General features: G+C 52.5%; 1 protein-coding gene across 4 annotated transcripts; it reads right to left on the reverse strand.

Annotated features, from left to right (window-relative positions):
• Positions 1-1,242: 1,242 nt before the first annotated feature.
• On the reverse strand, positions 1,243-21,334 carry GOLGA2 (golgin A2). 4 transcript variants are annotated; one of them, XM_009188104.3, is made up of 27 exons: positions 21,193-21,334; positions 19,313-19,435; positions 18,244-18,324; positions 13,483-13,587; positions 13,182-13,225; positions 12,999-13,062; positions 12,519-12,578; positions 12,255-12,335; positions 11,348-11,386; positions 11,031-11,081; positions 10,849-10,942; positions 10,646-10,752; positions 7,771-7,829; positions 7,300-7,441; positions 6,393-6,482; positions 6,181-6,288; positions 5,899-5,986; positions 5,191-5,528; positions 4,802-4,915; positions 3,862-4,107; positions 3,703-3,778; positions 3,172-3,278; positions 2,700-2,918; positions 2,510-2,612; positions 2,321-2,427; positions 2,087-2,243; positions 1,243-1,999 (listed from the first exon to the last, which is right to left on the reverse strand). In XM_009188104.3, the coding sequence occupies exons 1-27, from the start codon at positions 21,274-21,276 to the stop codon at positions 1,785-1,787; spliced, it is 3,102 nt and encodes a 1,033-aa protein (XP_009186368.1). In that variant the 5' UTR covers positions 21,277-21,334; the 3' UTR covers positions 1,243-1,784. The 4 variants fall into 4 exon arrangements, with proteins under 4 accessions (XP_009186368.1, XP_009186370.1, XP_009186369.1 ...); XM_009188106.2 differs by lacking the exon at positions 12,255-12,335; XM_009188105.4 differs by lacking the exon at positions 18,244-18,324 and having other exon boundaries at positions 21,193-21,331.
• Positions 21,335-21,337: the final 3 nt, after the last annotated feature.

Consider the following 21,337-nt stretch of genomic DNA (forward strand, 5'->3'; position numbering starts at 1 on the left):
CGGCCACCGCTAGATCAGGCTTCTGAGCCTGTTGGCCATCAGGGCCGAACTGTCCCCATAGGTACCATGGTAGTCCCTGTGTAATCCCCTAGATGTCACCAGGCAGCATACCGGTAACAGGCCTGGAAGGTCCCAACAGCCCACATGCGCAGGCTCAGACACTCTGGGGCTCCCCGTTCAGTGGCACAAACTCCAGAACCCAGTGAGAGAAACAGGAACACACCAGGCAGAGCAGTATGGCTAAATCCATTTATTCCGAAATAAAAAGCAAAATAAACAGGAGTCGCATCACCAGGGTGCCACGACCCCATCCCCGCCTCCTTCCTCTGTCCTATGCTATCAATAAATAAGTTTCCCAGCCCCAAATAATTATTAGAACCTCCTCCCCATGTGCCAGCTCCAACCTCTGCTAGGTATGATACAGGGGGCTGCCGTACCCCTGGAATATACAAAATGTTACACAGATACAATATGTACACTGGGGAAGCGGGGCCACCCCAGCAGCCCGTGCCCTCACCTGGTCTACAGTTAACCCCACTGTCCTGCCTCAGCTGCCTCTCTGTGTAAGAAGATGGGAGCCCCCCTGAGGGAAAAATTGCTTTGGTGAGAGTAAGGAGGCCATCAGGCCTCCTCCAAACAAGTCAATTCTATGAGCCTCTGGCTATTTTTTTTTTTTTTTTTTTGGAGACGGAGTCTCGCTCTGTCGCCCAGGCTGGAGTGCAGTGGCCGGATCTCAGCTCACTGCAAGCTCCGCCTCCCGGGTTCACGCCATTCTCCTGCCTCAGCCTCCCGAGTAGTTGGGACTACAGGCGCCCGCCACCGCGCCCGGCTAGTTTTTTGTATTTTTTAGTAGAGACGGGGTTTCACCGTGTTAGCCAGGATGGTCTCGATCTCCTGACCTCGTGATCCGCCCGTCTCGGCCTCCCAAAGTGCTGGGATTACAGGCTTGAGCCACCGCGCCCGGCCTGAGCCTCTGGCTATTAAATAACAATCATCATCATCCAGAAATTTAAGGAATCAGCCCTGGCCAAGGTGGCAAAGGCTCTACACATTTGTCTCCCCCCATTAGACAGGGGTCTTATTTGCTACTGTAAGAGTAAAGGGGTGACTGGGAAGGGGTGGCAGGGACATGATGGGGGCGGAGCCTCCGGCCCCACTTCTCCAGGCTTTGCTGACCGTGGCCTGCTTTTTAAAATTTTTATCCTGACTTTTTTTTTAATCCCGTGTTTTTTTGTTTTTTTGTTTTTGAGACAGAGTCTCACTCTGTCGCCCAGGCTGGAGCGCAATGGCGCCATCTCAGCTCACTGCAACCTCCGCCTCCCGGGTTCAAGTGACTCTCCTGCCTCAGCCTCCTGAGTAGCTGGGATTACAGGCACACGCCACCATGCCTGGCTAATTTTTGTATTTTTAGTAGAGACACGGTTTCACCATGTTGACCAGGCTGGTCCTGAACAACTGACCTCCTGAACTCCCAAAGTGCTGGGATTACAGGTGTGGGCCACTACGCCCGGCCTTTTTTCGTAACTTCTATACCATAACTTACCCATAACCTTCTTTATCCCATAACTTCTTTTAATCCCATAACTTTAATTTTTTTTTAAGTTTAGTGGCCAGCTTTTAGATGACAGTGATCTTCACCTCATCTGCACCTGTCTACCCCCGTTAGACAGGGGTCTATGCTTGCTACTGGAAGGGTAAAGGGGTGACTGAGGGGGTGGTAGGGATATAGTGGGGGCAGGGTCTCCAGCCCCCCTTCTTCAGGCTTTGCTGACAGCGGCCGGCTTTTAGATGACAGTGATCTTCACCTCATCGTTCTCGTCAGCCCGGTAAAAAAAAGGAATGCAGGGGTTGCTGCCCAAGCCTGGGCGCTCCCGGGGGTTCTGCATCTCACGAAGCAGCTGCATGATCTGCTGTGCAGTGGGGTTGTCATGGGGAGAAGCCTCCCTGGCCTCTCCTTGGGCGGCCTCCGCACTGCCGGTGAGGCTCACCTCGCAAAGATCTTTGGAGAGAGAGAGGCAGGGCTCTGAGCGCCACGCAAGCCCTCCCTTGCTCCTGCCTGCCCACCCCTCCCGAGGGCTCTACTCACCACCCTGCTGGTCGGCAGCCCCAAGCTCCTGGGGGGCTGGGGCCCCTGGAGCGGGCTCATTGGCAGGGTTCTGGGCAGCTGCCAGGAATCTGCCATGCCACTCGCTGCGGTCGCCCACAAGCCGTAAGACCAGCTCCTGCAGCTCCAGCAGCTTCACCTGGAGGGAGGGGTGCTAAGCTGCCATGCCTGTGCCCGTGCCCACCTCCACCCCCACAGAGATGTTCCACGCCCTACCTTCATCTCCTCCTTGTCTTGGGCCAGCCTGCTGATATACTCCTCCTTCTCCCGGTGCCGCTCCTTCAGCACTGCCCTCTGACTCTGGTACAGTGCGATGTACTCTCCTGCGGAAGGACAGGGCTCAGATACTGGGTTCCCTCCGACCACTGTGCAGCTCCTCCTGCCGTGCCCTGGCCTCCCACTCACCAATGGTGTCTGTCTCTCCAGACAGCTGGATACAGCGATGTTCCAGTTCCTCTACCCTCTCCTTCAGGTCCGCCTTCTCCTGCATGAGCTCCATAAAGCGGCTCTGGAACCAAAACAATGGAGTCACATCTTGGCAGCGACCTGCCCCGCCCCCACCCTTCTTGACCCATGCCAGGAGAGACTCATTCACCTGCAGCTTCTCCATGGCCCCCTGCAGGGCCCGGTGGGTTTCCCCACACACAGAATCGCCCCCAGTCCCTGGGGCCGGGGCTGCCACCTCAGGCTCCTTCTGGGCCAAGGCCAGCAGGTGAGCCAGGCGCCGGCAGCGCACCCTTTGCTCCTTCAGCTGCCCACGTAGCCTTGCCTGCTCCTCCTCGGCACTGGCTACAGCTGAGTTGAAAAATGCCACCTGCAGGCAAGAGAGGTGCGTTCTTGTAGGAGGATATATAGGACGAACAGGCAGGGAGGTAGAGAGCAGCCCTTCCCTTGGAGCCTCAGAGGCTGCACTTGTTGGTCCCAGGTGAAATGGTGTCTGACCACTGGCTCCCAGGAAAGAGGTGAGTCTGAAGAAATCAGAAGGCCGGGAAACCAAGAGCAGAAGGGGGTCTGGGAGGGACCACAGAGGGAGGCAGCAAAGGCCGGGGAGGGGGAGTCAGCCTTACCATGGCTTCCCGGCTCTCCAGGTCCTCCGGGATGCTTGGCATGGGCCGAGGCGCCGCCTCCACCTCCTCCTCCTCTTCCTCCTCCTCCTCCCTGTCCAGTCCATCTCCTGTGGGGGTGGCCAGAGGGGTCATCAGACCACCCAACAAGGGTACCGTGTGCCCACCTCTGCCCCCACCCTCACTGTGTAACCCTGGGCCAGCCCCTCCCCAGAAGGGAATGAGCAGCTTTTTATTTTATTCTTTTTTAAGAGCCAAGAGCTCGCTGTGCTGCCCAGGTGCAGTCCCACTACCGATCAGCATGGGAGTTCTGACCTGCTTCATTTCTGACCTGGGCCAGTTCACCCATCCTTAGGCAACCTGGTAGTCCCCTGCTCCCAGGAAGTCACCATAATGATGCCAAACTTAGTGTGGACACCCGGTTGACATAATGACCAGCTGTTCTAAAGGTCTCTTCCAACTCAATTCCACACTGCTAACAGTCCCCCCTTCCTCCTGGGGCTCTCTCCTCTTCCTGTGAGCAGGTTCCCATACCTTCCCCAGGATGAGCCATGAGGCTCAATTGGGACCGTAGCTGCTGGTTCTGCTGGGTGACAGCTTCCAGGCGCTCCTAAGGGGCCAAGAAAGAGAGTGAGAAGGCATGGAGGTTTTCAAGCATCCCCCTCAGGGCCCTGCCCTCAGCAACTCCCTCACCTGGGCTTCCTGCAACTCTTGGCGGGCCATCTCGGCTACCGCTTTGCCCTGAGCTTCCTGCTGCTGCAGCTGGTCCACGAGCTGGGTCTGCAGCAGTAACTGGTTGTGCAGCACCTCCTTCTCAGAGGTTAGCTGCTGATAGGTGGCCACCTGCTGCTGATAGGCAGCCACATACTGCTGCAGGTGTCCCAGGTACTGGTCTCGCTGCTGCTGTAGACTCTGAGCCTCTTGGCTCTTCAGCTCCACCTGTAGGAAGACCCTAGGCATGAGGGCAGGTGGTGGCCTGCTTTCAGATTTGGGGCCCATAAATAGGGTAGCGAGGGCTCTGTGAGGCTCTGTTGCCTGCCCAGACCTCTGGCCCCTTGCTCCAGGCCTAAGTGACTGCCTCCCTTGCCTAGAGCCTACTGCCTTCTTTCCCAGCCTCAAATCTCACACCCTGCTTCCCACCACTTAAACTGTAGGCCATAGACTGGTGGAAATGCAGAGGGAGCCAACCACCATCTGCTAAGTGTGCTACATGCCTAATGCTTTCCGTGTATTATCTCATTTAATCCTCTACACCTCTGCAAGGAAGATGCTAACTTCCTTTTTAAGTTAAAGAAACTGAGGCTTAGAGATGCAGAGTAGCTGAATGGTGACCAGTGGAGCAGAGGCCAGAATCCTGTTTGAATCTAAGGAGCCTCTTATACCACTGTCTCTTTCCCTATGATTGGGGGAAATCCATGCCTCTAGCTGGGACGATGATGTCCAGATCTGAGAGGAACCCAGGGCTATCCACCTCTAAAAGTCAGACGGCAGGGAGCAAGAAACAGTCACAGGACTGCCCCGGAGGGTGCTGGGGTCACCTGTTCCCCAGGCTGGAGCTGCCTCTGGCCTCACACCACCCCTCCCCAGAGGCTAGTGCCCGCCTCCCAGCACTTCTTGGATGGGGTAGGGTTACCGTTTCCTTCAGCTCGCTCAGCTTCTCCTGCAGCTCACCCAGCTTCTTTCCCAGCTCCCTCTTGACGTGCTGCTCCGACTGCAGTGCGCTGGTGATCTCCATGTTCTCATTAGTCTGGACAGAGAGAAGCAATCAGCGGCCACCCACTGCAGCTGGAGACCCCAAAACTTGCTGCCTTGGTGTTTGCCTCCCATGACACCAGGAAGGGTGGAGACAGGTTAGAAAAATCATCCCCTCTCCCCTACAGCCATCGGAGCAGGGCTCTGGCTCACAGGTGCCTCCAGAAGTACCATTTCACGTGAGGGCTACACTGCCCCACTTTACAGGTGGGAAAACAAAGGCCTGGAGGGCTAGTGGGGAGGGTAGGTTCTCCAGGTGGGGCTGCGCACCAGCTTTACGAATCCGCTCTGCAGCTCAGCCAGCTGCTCCTTGAGCTCCCGGTTCTGGGAGAGTGCGCGGCTGATGGTGGTGCGGTCATTCTGCATGGTCTCCAGGATTTGCCTGCGCGCCTCCGCCTGCTCCCCCCAGAGCTCGGCCGCCCGCTCCAGCTCCAGCAGCCTCTCCTCCTGCTCCCGGTTCAGGCGACTCAAGCCCTCATTGTCTTGCACCTGGGCTTGGAGCTGTCCTGCCAGACTCTCCAGCTCCTTCCGTAGGTGCTCAGCCTCCGCTTGTAGCTGCTGCTCCACCTCGGAGGGCCCTGCTGGGGGCTCTGGGGGCGGGGGTTCAGCTGAGAAAGGAAGCAGACAATAAGGGCCTCTGGATTCTCAAAGAAAACCCTCCTCTTGGTCCATAGCTCCTCTCAGGCTCCCCAAACGTGGCCTCCCTGCTAATGATTCCTTGCACCCAGATGTTAGCCAATCTTCCAAGCCACTTTCCAACAGTGACAATTGTGGGTGGCCGACAACGGGCACTCCTCCCTCTTTGCTGATGGGGCACTGAGGCTTGTGGAGATGATGAGACTTGCTATCTCCTGGCACACACCTCTTTCCCTCTGCCTCAAAGCCCTTCCATCCACCCAACTCCATGGGGTATTCTAAACCACCCCCACAGCCCTCTGACCCCAGTCCTGCTCCCAGGTTACCCCAGCCCCAGCTTACCCATCTGGTTCCTCAGTTCAGCCAAGCTCGTCTCCAGCTCCTGTACCCGACTCATGCTACATTCCTTCTCCTCCCTCAATGTGTGCACCTGCCCAAAGCACAGCGGGAAAGGGCCCTGGAGAGGGGCTGGTGGCTGGACAGGCTACCATCTCCCTCTCTGCCCCCACCTCCAAAGGCCAGACCCATGAGCACCTCTGGCTGTGCTCCTCCCATTTCACAAATGCCCAGAAAGATCAAGTGACCTATCTAAGGTTGCGGGGGAGCTGAAGGGTCAGGTCTCACCTGCTCTGACATCTGCTGCATCCTCTGCCGCCACATGGCGCTCTCTCCTTTGAGATTCTCTGCATATTTATCTCTCTCCATTTGTAGTTGTCTAACTGACTCCATTACCTGCAAGAATGGCCACAGAAATTAGGAAGGACTGTCACTGGTTGTCACCTACTCCTGGCCACCTGGGATCATCTTCCTTCTACATCCCTCCCTACATCCCTCACCTGCCCCAGGTGTGCTTCCAGCTGTGCCCGCTCCTCCATGGCCTGCTGCAACTGCTGGTTAGCGTCAGGGGCTTCACACCGGCTTGAAAACTGGATGGTGGAGAGCGAGAAGTTTAGATCTGGGGAGCCCAGGCCGTTCCAAACAGTGCCCCTTAAAAGGGCTAGGGCTAGGCTCAATGTGCAGCTCAGTCAATACAACTCTGCTGTCACGTTTCTTTGCTTTAGAAATAAAAAATAATTTTAAAAAGATCTCAGGCCAGGCATGGTGGCTGATACCTATAATCTCAACACTTTGGGAGGCTGAGGTGGGTGGATTGCTTGAGCTCAGGAGTTCCAGACCAACCTCAGCAACATGGCAAAGTCCTGTATCTACAAATACAAAAATTAGCCAGGCATGGTGGTATCGCCTGTAGTCCCAGCTACTTGAGAGGCTGAGGCAGGAGGGTGGCTTGAGCCTGGAAGGTAGAGGTTGCAGTAAGCTGAGATCGCACCACTGTACTCCAGCCCGGGTGACAGAGCGAGACCCTGTCTCAAAAAAAAAAAAAAAAGATCTCTACTGTCTGTTATTACCATGGAATAGTGAAAGTGTTGGCTTGAACCTCAGAAGGAAATAAACAGACTCATGACCTAGCCATATAAATGTAATCTCTAAAATAATGGTTTTCACCCATGATGCTTTAAAACAAAACAAAACAAAAATTGTTTTAAGCCCTAACCCTAAGATTCTGATTCCCCAGGTCCCCAATTTGTAGATTTTTAGCACTCTCTAGAGGATTTTACGCCAGGACTGGAACAAGGACCCAAATTTTCAGCTCTTGGCTGGAGCCTCCCCATGCCCTACATGATCCCTAGACCATGGCCCCAGCTGGATGGGGCTCCCACCACCCATGGGGCTGCAGCCTCTTGCCTGTTGAAGCAAGAGTTCTGTCATCTCTAACTTCTTCTGCAGTTCTTCCAAGTTAAGTTGCATGCCAGCCTTCTCAGTCACTAGGACCCGAAGCTTCTCTTCCAATTCTGATTTCTCTTGCTTCAGGTCTTCATTGTTTTGGCTATGGCCAGAGGCAGTAGAGAAAGGAATGAACAAAGAACAGAAAGGACTGCTTTGGTGATCCACCCTCTACCCTCGCCCCACAACCACGGAACTGTGGCACTGGAAGGAACCCCAGGAATCAAAAGTCACATGTACAGGCCAGAGATAAGACATGAGTTACCCAAGGCTACACCATGAGTCAGTGGCGCAGCTGGCACTAGAGCTTTGCTGGGCACACATGCAAACCTGTATGACCACCTCACCATGCTTACCTGTACCCCCCACCTCCCAGCACACCACCCATGCTAAGGGCCCCCAGACCTCCCATCCCACCATCCCCTGTCCTACGTGTTCTTGTATAACTCCAGCCGGAGGGCATCTCTCTCTTTGGTTAACTCCTTGTTGTACTGTAAACACAGAAAGGTTAAGTCAGGATATAGCAGGCAGAGGAGCAGCTGGCCGACCAGTAACAACAGCTACAGTAACTACTCCACAGTAACACTTCTTCACTCTCAATCACACTTGACATGTTTTCAAGGCATTTCCAAGCCCACGGTCTCACTTTGTTGTTGTTGTTGTTGTTTTTGAGACAGAGTCTCACTCTGTCACCCAGGCTGAAGTGCAATGGTGAGATCTCAGCTCACAACCTCCGCCTCCCAGGTCCAAGTGACTCTCCTGCCTCAGCCTCCTGAGTAGTTGGGACTACAGGCACACGCCACCATGTCCGGCTAATTTGTTTTTGTTTTTCTGAGACGGAGTCTCACTCTGTCACCCAGGCTGGAGTGCAGTGGCGCCATCTCTGCTCAATGCAAGCTCTGCCTCCCGGGTTCACGCCATTCTCCTGCCTCAGCCTCCTAAGTAGCTGGGACTACAGGTGCCTGCCACCATACCTGGCTAATTTTTTTGTATTTTTAGTAGAGACGGGGTTTCACCATGTTAGCCAGGATGGTCTCGATCTCCTGACATTGTGATGCACCCATCTCAGCCTCCCAAAGTACTGGGATTACAGGCGTGAGCTACCACGCCCAGCCTAATTTTTGTATTTTTAGTAGAGATGGGGTTTCACCATGTTGGCCAGGCTGGTCTTGAACTCCTGACCTCAAGTGATCCACCCGCCTCAACCTTCTAAAGTGTTGGAATTACAGGTGTGAGCCACCGTGCCCAGCTGGTCTCATTTGTTTTTAAAAGAACTTGGTAAGGGTGGCCGGGCGCGGTGGCTGACGCCTGTAATCCCAGCACTTTGGGAGGCCAAGATGGGCGGATCACGAGGTCAGGAGATCGAGACCATCCTGGCTAACACGGTGAAACCCCGTCTCTACTAAAAATACAAAAAATTAGCCGGGCATGGTGGCAGGCGTCTGTAGTCCCAGCTACTTGGGAGGCTGAGGCAGGAGAATGGCCTAAACCCGGGAGGCGGAGCTTGCAGTGAGCTGAGATCCGGCCACTGCACTCCAGCCTGGGCAACAGAGTGAGACTCCGTCTCCAAAAAAAAAAAAAATACAGAGCTTGGTAAGAGTGGAAGGGACAGGGCTGGGCGTGGTGGCTCAAGCCTGTAATCCTAGCACTTTGGGAGGCCGAGACGGGCGGATCACGAGGTCAGGAGATCGAGACCATCCTGGCTAACCCGGTGAAACTCCGTCTCTACTAAAAAGTACAAAAAACCAGCCGGGCGAGGTGGCGGGCGCCTGTAGTCTCAGCTACTCGGGAGGCTGAGGCAGGAGAATGGCGTAAACCCGGGAGGCGGAGCTTGTAGTGAGCTGAGATCTCTGGCCACTCCAGCCTGGGTGACAGAGCGAGACTCCGTCTCAAAAAAAAAAAAAAAAAAAAAAAAAAGAGTGGAAGGGACAGGAAAAGACAGTGAATTTATTTATGTATGTATGTATGTATTTATTTGAGATGGAGTCTCCCTCTGTCACCCAGGCTGAAATGCAATGGTGCCATCTTGGCTCACTGTAACCTCTGCCTCCCGGGTTCATGTGATTCTCCTACCTCAGGCTCCTGAGTACCTAGGATTACAGGCATGCACCACCACACCTGGCTAATTTTTGTATATTTATTTATTTATTTATTTAGAAACGGAGTCTCCCTCTGTCACCCAGGCTGGAGGGCAGTGGTGTGATCTCAGCTCACTGCAACTTCCGCCCCCGGGTTCAAGCAATTCTCCTACCTCGGCCTCCCAAGTAGCTGGGATTACAGGCACCTGCCACCACACCTGGCTAATTTTTTGTATTTTTAGTAGAGACAGGGTTTTGCCATGTTGGTCAGGCTGGTCTCAAACCCCTGACCTCAGTTGACCTGCCCACCTCGGCCTCCCAAAGTGCTGGGATTACAGGTATAAGCCACCACACCTGGCCAAGATCGAATTCACAGCTGGCTAACAGAGGCCCAGAGAGATCAGATAATATTGCTATTGTTATTATCATTATTACTACCACTGTTTGAACCTTTATTGAGTGTTTCACCAGGCACCATGCTAATAATCCCATTTAATCCTCATAACCACCACATGAGACAGCTCACTGCAATATTATTACCTCTATTTTGTAGATGAAAAATATGTAGTATTAGAGGTTAAGTGCTTGCCTAAGATCACTTAGACAGAGCTGGGATTTGAATAGCCAGGAATATCTGACTAAGTTCATTTGTTCCCTGGGGGTGGAAGAGGGAAATTAATCTTTTGTTCAATTTTTGAAAGGATCATACATTCGCACAGTCCAAAACTCTGAAGGTACAGAAGGGAAATATCTTCCAGCCATGCTGCTCCTCTCTCCTGAGTTTTTTATGAATCCTTGCAGACATGTTTTATGTATATTGTCATAGTACATATGTACAGACACACGGACACACACACAGACACACACACACACGTTCCCTCTCTCTACACAAATGGTAACATACTAAAGATACTCTTCTGTACCTTCACAGAACAAATACCACATTCCCCAACCTAGGACTTGGCCAAGGCCACAGCCAGGTAAGGGCAGGGCAGGCACTTGGCCTCTGAGCTCTGCGTCCAGTGTTCACTCCTCACAGTGCCCCCCAACCCACACACAGCAGCTGACTCAGCCCCAGGATGTCTCTAACAACCACACACAAAAGCAGTGACAAATGGCCCATGCTGCCTTCTGGGCAGGACACTCAACCCTGCAGAAGAGACCTTTAGGCTCACTCCTCCACCTGGGAAGCCAGGCTGCCAGGGTTCGGGGCAGGCAGTTGGACTCACCCTGTCTGCTTTCTTCTGCTGCGTGGAGACAGCAGAGAGAGCCCGCTCCAACTCTCCCACACGCCTCCGGGAATACTGCAGGCGACTGGCCAGATCTTCGGACTCTCCTGGAATGAGAGAGGTTGAGATGGGGTCCAAAGGACTCACCCTAAAGGCCTGTCAAAGTGCCAGGTTGAAGGATGATGGGGTGCCCAGATTCCCACCTTCTTTCTGCCTGGCAGCATGCTGAGTGTGAGCCAGGGCTGTCTGTAACTCAGCTTTCTCTGATACGAGGATCCCTATGGTCTGAATGTGAACCTTTGGGAGGAAACCCAAGCAAGTGCTGAAAAAGAAGGAAAGAAACATTCTCCAGAGGACAGGGCGGAACTTCACCCCCTCCACTCACCTGTAACTGCTCCCTTAGGGCTCCCTGCTTTTGGTGGCATTCTTTCTTTTCCTACAGGAAGAGGAAGACAGAGCTCTTACTAGGGGGAGGCAGAGATGGCACAGCAAGGGACATGCCCCCAGAATGCCACCAATGCCCCAGGACAGGCCCACCCATGGGACCAGGTTATCAGGGACCCTGTGGGGATGGGGTGGAATCTTGGGGGGTGAGCCTTCTTCCCCAGGCTGGGAGCGGGTGAGACGAGACTGAGGCCTCTACATTTGAGTGCCCCCCAAACCCAGCTGTCATGTTGTGAGCAAACAAAGAAATCACGTTACTTCTTCCAACTGATCCGTAATTTCTTGGTTCTGTTGTTTCTGTGGGGAAGAGTCAAAGGAAGGTGACTGAGGGTGGCCCCCTCAACCCTATTCCCCACACCAGGAAGGGGTAGGCAGGGGCCAGGAATGGATTTTAAAGGCAAAGTTCTCAGACCCAATGGGAACACGAACTGCTCAACTCTCCTCAGGCTCCCAAGGAAAGGGGATTTGTGTCTTTGTTGGTTTTTGCCCACAGCCACAGAACTGAAAGTCTGAATCTGGATTCTCTTGAAAGGACAGTAACATAAACCTCTAGAGATGGAGTGTGAGAAAAGCCCACCCTCTGCCAGTTTGTGATTTAGAAAGGTGTATTCATTCAACAAACATCTGCTGAGCACATATAGGCCAGGTACAGTTCTTAATAGCAGGGATATCAGACAGAAAAAGACAGACAGGAGCCCTTGGCCCTGAGGTTTACATTCTAGTGGGCCTTTAAATCTTCGACGCTCAGAGCTAAGAGACCTTTGATACTCTCTAACTCTACCTCCTCAGGAAATGCAAGCCCAAGAAGGAGAGGTGGCTTGTCCCGAATCCAAGAGCAAATTAAGGACTGAGTCAGGGTGGAAATACGGGGCTCCTGACAACCAGTCAGGCTAGTGCTTCCCCAAGAGGCAACAATCCCAGGGCATGTGTGGCAAGGACTCGAGCAGGGGTGTCTAGAGAAGAGAGAGTAGGCAAAGAGGGCAGCAACAGAAGAGCCATGCTGCATGCTCCGTGCTCTGGGGTCCCTCCAGCTGAGGCCTGGGCCCCCCAGCTCCCCATTCGCCCTTGGCACCAGGGGCCCCCTGCCCCTTTCTTCAGGGTCCCAAGGGGAAACTGGAGCCCAGGATTAGCAGCGTGGAATCAGGGGACCCCACTGGACTCTTACCAATTTCTCTATCGTGATATTGAGTTGTTTGTTTGTTACATAGCTGGAGTCCAGGGCTACCGCTAGCTGTTGGTACCGGCTCTGAGGCGCATGCAGAGAGGAGGAGTTGGAGGAGGATTGGGGGGAGAGGTAGAGAGAGCAATCATTAGGGTTGGGGGGTGTGTGGGCTGTCTCAGCTGGCAGAGGGGCACCCAGCCCCCGCTATGGGAGGAGGTTGGAGGGCTGGCCTGCAGGGTCACTGGGCCACGGCCCAGGGCCTCTTACCTCCAGATCCTTCAGGTTAGCAGATGATGCAGGGCCCTCCCCATTCACACATGTCGTAGACTATAAGAGACGAGAGTGCACATGGAGATGTTCTGTCCCCTCAGTGTCTAAGCCCTCTGACTTCCTTTCTTCCCCAGCAATTGGCAACATTTTCTCTTCTAACTTGGACCCTTTGTCCCGTAACCCCTTTGTGCCAACTTCTCTCATGGTTCTTATTTCCCCACCATCCTTCCCTCCCGAGCACCTCTCATCCAGTGCTTCTGCAGCAGGATAAAATTATGCAACCAGTCACAGGGTCCAACTCCTTCATGTGCACAACTTCAAGGGAGAAAGCTCAGGGAAGAGCCGACTTCCTCAACATTGCCCAGCACATTGGCTGGTCCCAGGATCTTCCCTCTCTTGTGAATCCCTGCCTCAGTTTCTTTCTATCATAGTTCCCTTCCCCCCGCACCCCACTCTGGGCCTCAATTCCTCAGGTACCTCACAAACAAGACCATTGAGCTGTTGGGAGAGTTGTCGCAGGCTCTCGGTTGATGAGAAAGTCCTAGGGATAGAGACACAGGGGTCAGGGGTGCAGGTGGCTCAATGGGAAAGAAGGTCATGGGCAGTGGCCTCCCTGACTCTCTCGGCCTAGAGACTGCTGCCCCAACAGGAGACACTCACTTAGTTTCATCCATGAGATTAGGGACATTGTCAGCATCATGATTCTGTGTGGGAAGAAACGTATGAGATGGTCATTCAATGTCTGCTAAGAATCACCCAGGACAGGGTGAGTCAAGCTCCCAAACTCATTCCAACAATCTTCCATATCCCCAGACCTCAAGAAAAAGCCTAGTCTGAGCCTTCCCCCAGCCCGTTCCCCAGGAAGAGCCCTTGGCCCTAAGGAACAAGCTACCTGTGAAAAGAGAAGATAATCCATAGTAGGTACAGGAGGGGAGTGGGCAGAGGGGGAGGAGGCACGAACCTGAGATACCGCCATGCTAGTGAGACTGGCACCAGGGGAGGGGACACCGCCAGGTAACACAGTGTCATCAGACGGTTGTAGAGAATCAGCATTGTCCTTGGGCGTCTGTCACAGAACAGAGCAGGGGGTTAGGGGGCCATGCGGGATAGAAGGTGCCTCAGTGCCATGAACACAAGGGTGTGGAACAGGTAGGACAGGTGTTGCTGCAGTCAGAGTGACAGTCACACATGCTAGGAGCCACTCAGGGGTGTGGATATGGTTGCCCAGGCCTTGGGCTGCTAGGCAGCATTTCAGATGGCCAAAGCTCAAAGCAGGGGCTGCACGGCCTCCTTCATGAACACGAGGACCTCGCTCTCTCTGGAGCTCAGCAAAAGACAGCAGCAGGCACTGACCTGTGGCAGCCACAGCAGGTGGGAGGAAGGTGTGCCAAAGTCAGGGAGGAGAAAGGCACTGTTCTTCCAGAAGGCCAGTCTGTGCTGCAGAGTGACCCTAACTGGGCCCCTAGTGGGCAGAGGATGGTGATGAGGAAGTAGTTGTCTGGGCAATGTAGCTATCTGCCTGCTTCTCTCCTCCTTTCCTCCCTTCCCTTCTCCCCTGCAGTGGCACAATCATAGCTCACTGCAGCTTCCACCTCCTGAGCTCAAGCAATGCTCCCACCTCAGCCTCCCTAGTAGCGGAGATTACAGGTGCACACCACCATGCTCAGCTAATTTTTATAGAGATGTGGTCTCGCCATCTTGCCCAGGCTGGTCTCAAAGTCCTGGGCGAGATGTGGTCTCGCCATCTTGCCCAGGCTGGTCTCAAAGTCCTGGGCTCAAGTGATCCTCCCACCTTGGTCTCCCAAAGTGTTGAGATTACAGGTGTGAGCCATTGAACCTGGCCTATTGGCTGTGTTTCTGATTCAGACCTTTCCAGGAAAAAAAAAAAAGTTACCCAACTAGAAGCCTCTCCCCAACTATCTGGAGGTAAAAGGAGAATAAACCATGGCTACCACCCCCACCCCAACCTCTTACCTCCAAAAACATCTACCCAACCAAGAAACCACCCAAGAAAACAGAGGTAAGACATCTGCCCTATGGCTCCTGGCAACTTGGAAGTTATGGGGCCTCTTTCCTGGGAATTGTACCTGGGGACAATTCTAGGATTCAGAACTTGGGGTCACATGGAGCCTCTCCCTCGCCCCCAACTGGACCTACCTGCTTGATCAGAGCCCCACCCGGCCTCTCTCCAGGCTCTGGCCTTACTCTTGACCCAAGCCTCTTTTTCTAGAGGTCTTCTAATATCTGACAGGCCAGATGGGCAGACAGTGGAAAAAGCTGGCTGATCAGCTAAGCTGGACAAGAGAAAAACACCAGGGAGCCAGGGCCTGGCCACGGAAGCTGGTTCTGCGAGAAGTGGCTACACCTCTCTCCAGGGAAGCTGGGTCTGGGGGAAGTGGCTGCACCTCTCTCCAGGGAAAGGACTGCGTACTCACTGGACCCTTCAGCCCTGGACTCTGAAAACCCAAATCTGTTTCCCTCCTTACAGCAAGTGCTGCAGAGGCTGGTGGAACTGAAGATGAGCCAAGCTGTCTTTGCATCTTTGCAAGTTTACTGTGACCATGGAACCTGGTGTTGCCTTGACAATGCCTACAACTGAATCTAATAGGTCAGAGCAGGGGTTCAGCTGCTGGCCAGGCATAAGCCTTTGAGGGAAGGCTGGCACTCCTAGCAATGGACCCTGCAAGTCTTTAGGGTCCTCCTGGCATCCTGGGTTCCCACTGATCTCTAGGATTAGAAACAGGAATGCTCAGAGGAAGGGAAATTTTTCTTTTTTTTTTTTTTTTTGGTTTGAGATGGAGTCTCACTCTGTCGCCCAGGTTGGAGTGTAGTGGCAAGATCTCCGCTCACTGCAACCTCTGCCTCCTGGGTTCAAGATTCTCCTGCTTCAGCCTCCCGAGCAGCTGGGATTACAGGTGTATACTACTATGCCCAGCTAATTTTTGTATTTTTAGTAGACATGGGGTTTCACCATGTTGGCCAGGCTGCTCTCGAACTCCTGACCTCAGGTGATCCAGCCTCCTCAGTCTCCCAAAGTGCTGGGATTACAGGCATGAGCTACTGCACTTGGCTGAAAAAGCATTTTTCTGAGGACTTTTTGACACACAAAGCATGATTATTTTGTGAGCAATCAAGTTATTTCATAATTTTAAGTCTTGTAGCCAAGATAGAGTTTTTAAGAAAGCCTATTCTGGCCGGGCGCGGTGGCTCAAGCCTGTAATCCCAGCACTTTGGGAGGCCGAGACGGGCGGATCACGAGGTCAGGAGATCGAGACCATCCTGGCTAACCCGGTGAAACCCTGTCTCTACTAAAAAAATACAAAAAACTAGCCGGGCGAGGTGGCGGGCGCCTGTAGTCCCAGCTACTCGGGAGGCTGAAGCAGGAGAATGGCGTAAACCCGGGAGGCAGAGCTTGCAGTGAGCTGAGATCCGGCCACTGCACTCCAGCCTGGGCGACAGAGCGAGACTCCGTCTCAAAAAAAAAAAAAAAAAGAAAGCCTATTCTCCTCAAAATGTACCATCCCATTAAGGTATTTTTTCTCTCTCCATTATTCCCTACTTCTGGAAATGTTATCAGCTCTACTCAAGATACTACAATCACGGGCCTGCATTCCTGGAGTAGAAAACTTACATGGTAATAAAAATGAGAAATTAAAAAAAAACAACCTACATTAGAAACAGTTATGCATATAGAGAAGGTATAAAAATAGCAAGGGGCTGGGCATGGTGGCTCACGCATGTAATCCCAGCACTTTGGGAGGCCAAGGCAGGTGAATCACTTGAGGCCAGGACTTCGAGACCAGCCTGAGCAACACGGCAAAACCCCATCTCTATTAAAAATACAAAACAACATGGCCGGGTGCAATAGTGCAACATCTGTAATCCCAGCTACTTGAGAGGCTGAGGCATGAAAATCACTTGAACCCAGGAGGGGGAGGTTGCAGTGAACCAAGATCATACCACTGCACTCCAGGAGAAAAAGCAAGACTCTTTCTCAAAAACAAAAACAAAACAACAAGACGGAAATATGAGGACCGAGGCCTTTGTTTCCAGAACAGAGGGACCTGGGCTGGCATGGAATCTCAGAGCATAAGGAAACAGGCTGCAGACCCCCTAATCCACTGGACCATTGGCAGAGCAAAAGCCAAATACTCAGCTACAGGACGCTTCTAGGCCTGTGCTCCCCAACCGTACCACTCAGTGTCTCCTCTGAGCTGGCAAGGTGAGTCACAGCACCTGGACAGACCTGATCAACTGGAGGGTAACAGGTGTGACGACTGGACAACTCTAACAGCAGCCAAGGCTGCTCTGTCTCAGTCCCTCTCCCCATACCTATCTCCAACAGGCTCTATTTGTGTCCTGCTCCTCTGGCTTGGCAGGAAGGAGTCCCCCAGGTGAGTCAGAGATGGAGGAAACACCAAATCACAACCAGAGGAGGTTGTCTCCTAGCCCTGTGTACCCCCATGCCCTGCCCCCCAGCAGACTCCCTGTGTTCCTGAAAGGTGATCTGTGAGTTCACACTCTGGCCATGACCTCACCACTCCCCCGGCCTCCCCCACTCCCCATATGGATTAATGTTACCCACCTTTAATCTTCAAGCCAGCCTCAAATGCCACCTTCTCCAGCCTGGAGTCCATTCGGAACCAACCTCCCCCTGAGCTGAGCATTTGGAATGGTCCAAAATTATCTCTTGCCTCCTTCAAAGGAGTCTGCCTCCCTCGGTGTGCAGCCTACCTTGTTCATCTATTTTCTCCACTGTTTATTTATCAAAGTGCCTTTGTTGTCAAGAGCCCAGTGAATATGGCTAAATGTCCATTTGGAGAAGTTAGGGGCAGAACGTCTTGGTCACTCATCTGTTTAGTTAACCTCACATCTTTTACAGTTAGTTCCTCTGAAAAAATAGCTTCAATCCTTCCAACTATAATGTGGACTCATTTTCTCTTAACCCTTTGTTCCCTACTCTTAAACCAAAGTGAATTAATTAAAAAAAAATCACTAACTTCTATGTGGTTTACTGATCTTTGCCTTTAGGGCAAAACCTAAAGGTCCGTTGGGTTTTTTCTTTTTTTTTTTTTTCATCTCTCCTAGTCTGAGAGTACCCACAATAGGCATTCAAAAGCCCAAATCCTAGGCTGGGCACAGTGGCTCACGCCTGTAATCCCAGCACTCTGGGAGGCCAAGGTGGGTGGATCACTTGAGGTCAGGAGTTCAAGACCAGCCTGGCCAACATAGTGAAACCCCATCTCTACTAAAAATACAAAAATGAGCCAGACATGGTGGTGGGCAACTGTAATCCCAATTACTCAGGAGGCTGAGGCAGGAGAATCACTTGAACCCGGGAGGCGGAGGTTGCAGTGAGCCAAGATTGTGCCACTGCACTCTAGCCTGGGCAACAGAGTGAGACTCTGTCTCTGGAAAAAAAAAAAAAGAAGAAAAAAAAAAAAGCCCCAAATCCCACACACCTCTGAAAGTTATTCCCAAATTACCTTTAAACTGTTAAACTTTAAGGTATGTCTCACCTTCTCCAAGATGATAAAAGATTTTGGGGAAGAATAAAAACCCGATCAATCAAGCAAGTGAAGAAGCGGACATAAACAGGCGGAAGGTTAATGGCAGCAACATAAAATAAGCCAGAGGCAAAGTATCCCCCAAACCAGAGAAGCCTCAGGGGCATGCACAGCTGGAGAGAGCAAGCCAGAGAGGGGTCTCGGCACTGCCTCACCTTCCACTTGTCCAATGGGGGGAGCGCTACCCCATTGGAACGGTTAAGGTCGGACACCAGCACCTTCAGAATGTCCTGAATCTACAGGAGGCGAAAAGGGAAAAACAAGGGCAGGGGAAGAAAGGTAGAAGTGGCTTAGAGAGAGGCAAGAAAGTCAGGGAAGGAGGAAGATGTGGGTTCAGGGAAACGAAATGCTGAAGAAGAGTGGAGGAGATCAATACCATGGCCTGTGCCATCCTTCCAAATGGCCACCTGCTGCCTTGCCGGGGGCAGAAACAAATAGATGGAAAAGTCCCCTGAAGGATGCAGTCACACAGAGTGGAGTCACCTGACCAATGCAGCTCTTAATATGCTCACTGGACCCTTCTCCTTAGGCCCAGGATGTGGGCAGTGAATCTAGCAGAGCTGCAGACCTCCACCTCCATTTTAAAAACCAGACTTCTGAGTAAGGGTTCACTTGAACGAAGGGGGCTCCAGCTAAAAAACAAGTTTGAGAGACACTGATCTTAACCAATGTCATCTTACAGAGGAGGAAACTGAGGCCCAGGGGAAGAAGTGGTTTTTCTGTGGTCACGCAGCAAGCTGGTGGCAAAGATGAACTCAAAAGTTAGATCTTCCCCTAATCCTAGTGCCTGGGGCTCTCCTCACCACACCCTGGGGCCCTTTCAATGACTCCTAAAGGGATAGCCTGATGGCCAATGGCTGTTCTCATTGGCCTGGCTTCCCCTTGAGACTGGAGATGAGGAAAATGAAACAGCAACTACCATTTCCTGGATGTCCTGGGTGTTTACAGCAGGCCCTGTACTAGGGATTAACATAAAAACAACAATAATAACAAATCTCATTTAAACTTCACAAGTGTAAGTAAAAAAATAGTTTACAGATGTGAAGAGAGAGGCCCAAAAAGCTCAAGTAATTTGCCCTAAATCACATCCCTAGCAGATGGACAGGTAGGATACACACCCAGAACTCTTAATCAGTACCCAACAGTTCTTCCACAATCATAACAATTACCCTCTACTGCCCCTTGGGCCCCCTGTCCCCAGGAGCCTAGCCAGCCAAGACTCACATCCTCAGGTGAGTGGCAACCACCAGAAGTGGTTGTCTCAGGGTTACTGCCATTTTTTATTTTCTTCTTCTTTTTCGCTCCTGTAGGAACACCAGGGCTGTTCCTCTGCTGATATTCTCTCAACTGTGGAAAAGAAGAGCAATAATACTCATGAGATCTACAAGCCCCTACAGTTACATCCTACTTTACAATTTTTCCAAAATACTCATATATACCATCTGATTTAACGCCACCAACAAGTCTACAAGGTCTTGTCACAATCACTTAGTGACTGAGAGGGACTGATACCATGGCTTAAAAAAATGCAAGAATTGAACTTAAACTCAGTCTTCTGACTCCAAGCTCTGGGGTTTTGCCACAAATCAGCAGCTGCCAGGGGCCAAAACCAGAGGCAGAGGTACCTTTCTACCTCTCATCCCAGAAACAGGATGAGAACACTTAGGGGACTGGGTCCTAAGATCAAAAGTCAGTTTCACGCACTAATTACGGTTCTGAGGGGGATTGCGACATCACTACATTCCACTCCGCTATGGAGAATTCAAATATGAGGTGGAGAAGTCAAGCCTGGAGTCCCAGCTACTTAGGAGGCTAAGGCAGGAGGATTACTTAAGGCCAGGAGTTCAAGGCCAGCCTGGGCAACATAGTGACATTCCGCCTCTCAAAATAAATATGTATCTTAAAATGTGGGCTGGAACATTAAGTCGGCAGGAACTGTACACTGTGTGGTTTGGAGTCATACATCCTCACACATTTGTTAATGTAAGAAATGCACCAATGCCTCTGAAACTTACATCAATGTATCCTCCTGGCAAAAGGCAGCCTTTCTGTTGAACCTGGGAATTCAACAGAAAGAGGACAACCCAAGCCTCATTTCAGAGAAAAGTCTGGTATACTCTTACAAATTTATGTGACTGTCCTCCCTAAGTAATGTTTTTTTCTCAAGAGAATAAAGGGAAACTGATGCTTCAGAAAGATATTTATCCTGTGGCACTTCAAGTACCCCAGGCTGAGATGATATGAGGAAGATTCAAGCTGTCAAGTTCAGTTTCCCAAGACCTGTTCCACAGGAGATAAGCAGATCTCATTCCAGAGACCACTGAAGGGCACTCTGGTCCCAGAACCATGGAGAATTCGAATATGAGGTGGAAGTCAGAAAAAAAATGTTAGTCTCTCTGGAGAGTAGAAGCCTGGGGGAAAATCAAACCAATCCCGTTCTCACATTGCCACCCAGAGATACTGCCAATGTTTTGAGCTCAGGGGGGAAGTGTAGGCTTTTCACACTATCAGTGTCTATGTTAAGGGTGTAAGGCAGCCTGAAACCTCTCCCTCCTAGGTGCCATAGTCCCCAATCCCCTTCCAGCTGGAAATTTATGTTGTGACCAGAGGAACCAGAGGCGGGATGAGAACACTTAGGGGACTGGGTCCTAAGATCAAAGACGGGTCTCGCGCACTAATTACGGTTCCGAGGGGGGCTGTGACGTCACTACATTCCACTCCTGGGGGGGAACATCAGCGCGACGTCCGAGTCGCTGCTCTGCGATGGGGGAGGGGAGCGCAGGGCCAGGACCCAGGTCCTTGGAGACGCGAGCCCAAATCGCCCAGGGAGGTCCGGTTTGGGGCGGCAGGAGGTGAGGGCCGAGTCTGGAGCGGGGAGCCCCGGGAGTCACCAGCCCAAAGTCACCCGGGGGCGACTGGCGAGGGCGGGGGCTGGGCGGCTGAGGGGGCGGGGCTGGCTGACAAGACTTTTGTGGGGGGAGCCCAGAGGCGCTGGGGGGAGCCCAGCCCGGTGTGCCTCAGGAGTGGCAGGGACTCTGGCCGTGGTCCTGCCATCGGAATGGGGCTGGGGCTGGGCCAGGGGGCCGCGACCCGGTGCACTTTACCTTTTTCTTCGCTGCGGCCAATTTGCTCTGTCGGGTTTCTTCCGACATCGCGGGGCGGGGAGGGAGGCGGGGTTGGGGCCACATCAGCGCGATCCCGGCAACCACTGCGGAAGTCAGTCAGCCACCGCGCAGCTGTGCGACCGAG

The sequence above is a fragment of the Papio anubis genome, chromosome 13 (assembly GCF_008728515.1).
Source record: "Papio anubis isolate 15944 chromosome 13, Panubis1.0, whole genome shotgun sequence".
In the NCBI taxonomy this organism is placed as follows: domain Eukaryota; kingdom Metazoa; phylum Chordata; class Mammalia; order Primates; family Cercopithecidae; genus Papio; species Papio anubis.

What these genes read in the sequence shown, in the direction of transcription:
- GOLGA2 (XM_009188104.3), bottom strand. Translation starts at nt 21,276, where the DNA reads ATGTGGCCCCAACCCCGCCTCCCTCCCCGCCCCGCGATGTCGGAAGAA. An exon ending in TGAACTGAGGAACCAGATGG is followed by an intron (nt 5,529 to 5,898) that starts GTAAGCTGGGGC and finishes TTCCTTTCTCAG; the next exon opens with CTGAACCCCCGCCCCCAGAG. An exon ending in GGCTGCCGACCAGCAGGGTG is followed by an intron (nt 2,000 to 2,086) that starts GTGAGTAGAGCC and finishes CTCTCTCCAAAG; the next exon opens with ATCTTTGCGAGGTGAGCCTC.